The sequence below is a fragment of the Humulus lupulus genome, chromosome X, assembly GCF_963169125.1.
Source record: "Humulus lupulus chromosome X, drHumLupu1.1, whole genome shotgun sequence".
NCBI lineage: Eukaryota > Viridiplantae > Streptophyta > Magnoliopsida > Rosales > Cannabaceae > Humulus > Humulus lupulus.
The window spans coordinates 151051130-151053940 of NC_084802.1; the positions used below are offsets into that span (position 1 = coordinate 151051130).

At 46.7% G+C, this 2811-nt stretch overlaps 1 protein-coding gene across 1 annotated transcript; it reads left to right on the forward strand.

The window, feature by feature from the left end:
• The first annotated feature begins 270 nt into the window (after window positions 1–270).
• Window positions 271–879, forward strand: LOC133806370 (transcriptional activator ptaB-like). Its single transcript, XM_062244479.1, has one exon. The coding sequence runs from the start codon at window positions 271–273 to the stop codon at window positions 877–879; it is 609 nt and encodes a 202-aa protein (XP_062100463.1).
• Window positions 880–2811: the final 1932 nt, after the last annotated feature.

A 2811-nucleotide genomic window follows, 5' to 3' on the forward strand; every position in this document is an offset into this window, starting at 1 on the left:
GTTAGGCAAACTTCTAGAAATATGCCAAATCGACCTCCTCCACAAGATGTTGCAGAAGATGAGCCACAAGTGGAACTAGAAGAGGAGTAGATGGATGCTTGAACCTTGCGAACAACTTTGATTGTATTGCAAGAGGAATTAGCTAGTCTAAGAGCTAATCAAGAGAATGTGGCTGAGACAATGTTGCTACAGCAAAGGGAGATTGACCGGCAACGCCAAGAACTGAATGAGAGAAAAGCTGACATGGACTGCCAATAGAGGGATGCCACTATGGCCTTAGAAGCAGCAATTCAATTGGTGGGAGGAAAACTTGCACCTGCCTCCCAGCCGGATCAGCCACCCATCACTCACCCTCAACAAGATCCACATTCAAAGCATCCCCAGTATCACCATAATCCACCACAACCAAGGAATCCTCAAGGACTGGAGCAACCTCCTACTGCTCTACAGGAGAGACCAGTCGAAAATCCTAAGCAGCAACCACCCTCTCGATCTGGTCGAGATAACGCTCAGCAGCAAAGGCAGAATAAGGTCGAGCAGCATCACAGAAACCCTAGACGCCAGACAGCTTGGGAGCAAAACCCTCATAGCAGGGGACAACATCCCTCAGAAGGTAGAAGACAGGCGGATTCAGGCTTTGCGGTGAGAGGTCCCCCACGACATAGTAATGTCAGAGGACCTACTGACCAACACAGGCCTCCCCCTGTCTATCGAGACATACCAGCAGAGAGAGAGGGAAACAGTGCGAACAGCAGGTCGCATACTCATAGGTCGCAATTTAGAGATGGCCATGATTATAATGAGGCGGACTCTAGGAGGAGGAATGCTGGTCGACAAAAGGAAGAGGGGGGTGAACGACAAAACCCTCCACCAATGTAGAACTGACCAATAAGCCAAAATGATGGGGGCAGCCTAAACAAACCAATGTCTTTGACCGACTAGGTGCAAGCGAGCAAAGGAGAAGGGATGAAGACTTGAGGGATGTACTCAATAATCGAAGGGAAAGGCACGACAAAAACTTCCCCCCAGCTCTAGTCACTCCAGCAATACTAGATGTTGTACAAGCCCAAATCGATGCCTTGAATCAAACCATGCAGCAACTGGTTGGGAACAAAGCGTCCCATATAGAATTTGATCAGAGGAAGGGCACCCCATTTGTTCATAGAATTATTGTGGTAGAGACTCCAAGAAAATTCAAGATGCCAAGTTTACCGAACTTCATAGGGGGGAAGATCCTGTATCTCACGCTAATAAGTTTGAGATACAGATGGACATCCAAAAGGTGTCGGACAATTCTCGGTGGAGGATTTTTCCAGCCACTTTATCTGAATCTGCTCAGGAATGGTATTTCAAGTTCCCTTCTACCAGTATAGTTTCTTGGGAAATGTTCGTGAAGGAATTTTACGGACAGTTCTACGCTAGTCGAATACAACGAACAGAGGCCAATCAGCTGGTCAAGATTCGACAGAAGGAAGGAGAAACCCTAAAAGGGTATATCCAGCGATTCATGCAGGTAGCTGCTCGGGCCAAAACTGTTGGAGATGAGGGAAAGATGATGGCGCTCACGGATGGGGTACAATGCCATTCTCCCCTCTAGAGTAGTTTTTAAAAGAATGGAGTCAAGAGCACTCAAGAATTTTTGGATTAAGCAGACAAATATATCAATCTTGAGGAGGCTATCGCTAATGAAGGGAAGTCTCCTATGGACAACCAGGGAAAGAAAGAAGACCCTACCAAAGCCACCAAGGGGACTAGTAAGCCCAACGGCAAAGATAATAGTACTAGAAAAAATGGGGGGGAAAGGGCGAACAACGAACCTGAAACATCTGATAGCAAGCGCCCCAAACAGAATAGATAAGACCCAAGGTTCACCAATTATACTGCTCTGGTCGATAGCCGAGATGAAGTATATCAGGCCAGTCATACCACCATTCCCTTTAGGCGGCCAGCCCCGATTAGAAAAGATATCTCCAAAAGGGACACGACCATGTTTTGTCGTTTTCACAACGACTATGGCCATGACACCAACGAGTGTATCCAGCTCAAGGACGAGATCGAGTTCCTTATCCAACAAGGAAATCTAAGGAGGTATGTACGAGTAGTTGGAGGATCTTAGCAGGAGGCTCACGGAGGCAACGAGCAGGCGCCTGTACGCCAACGCTCGTCTCCTCTACAGCCAGCTCTAGTCGCTGGTACATTGCTAACCATCTGCGGAGGACCACATATAGCAGGTGACAGTGATAAGGAGAGGGAGAGATATGCTAGAACCCTACGTCACGACCAGGACATCGACATGCTGAATATCGAGGAGAGAACTCCCAAAAAAGCCCGAATAGTGGAAGAATCTGTAACTTTTGCCGAGCTTCATGCTCAGTATGTTTGATTTACCCACTAAGATCCTCTGGTCGTGGACGTTCAGATTTCCAACATGATGGTAAAACGTGTGTTGGTTGATAAAGGAAGCTAGGTCAATATTTTGTATAAATCTTCACTAGAAAGAATGAAATTATCAGTGCAAGAATTTGAGCCATGCAACAAAACCATCTGTGGTTTTTCTGGCGAGGGACTCGAACCAACAGGGTTGATCATACTCCCAATCATAGCAGGATCTGCACCTACGAACAATACAGTACTTGCTACTTCATAGTAGTTGATTGTTCGTCTGCATATAATGCTGTGATTCGAAGACCCATACTCGTCGATCTGCGAGTCGTAGCTTCGATCTGGCATTTGGCAATGAAGTTCCCGACTGACGCAGGACTTTGGTGGATGTTGGGAAACTAGTGAAAAGCCAGAGAATTCTACAATTCC

Coding starts and splice junctions, on each gene's coding strand:
- LOC133806370 (XM_062244479.1), top strand. CDS start 271: ATGGCCTTAGAAGCAGCAATTCAATTGGTGGGAGGAAAACTTGCACCT.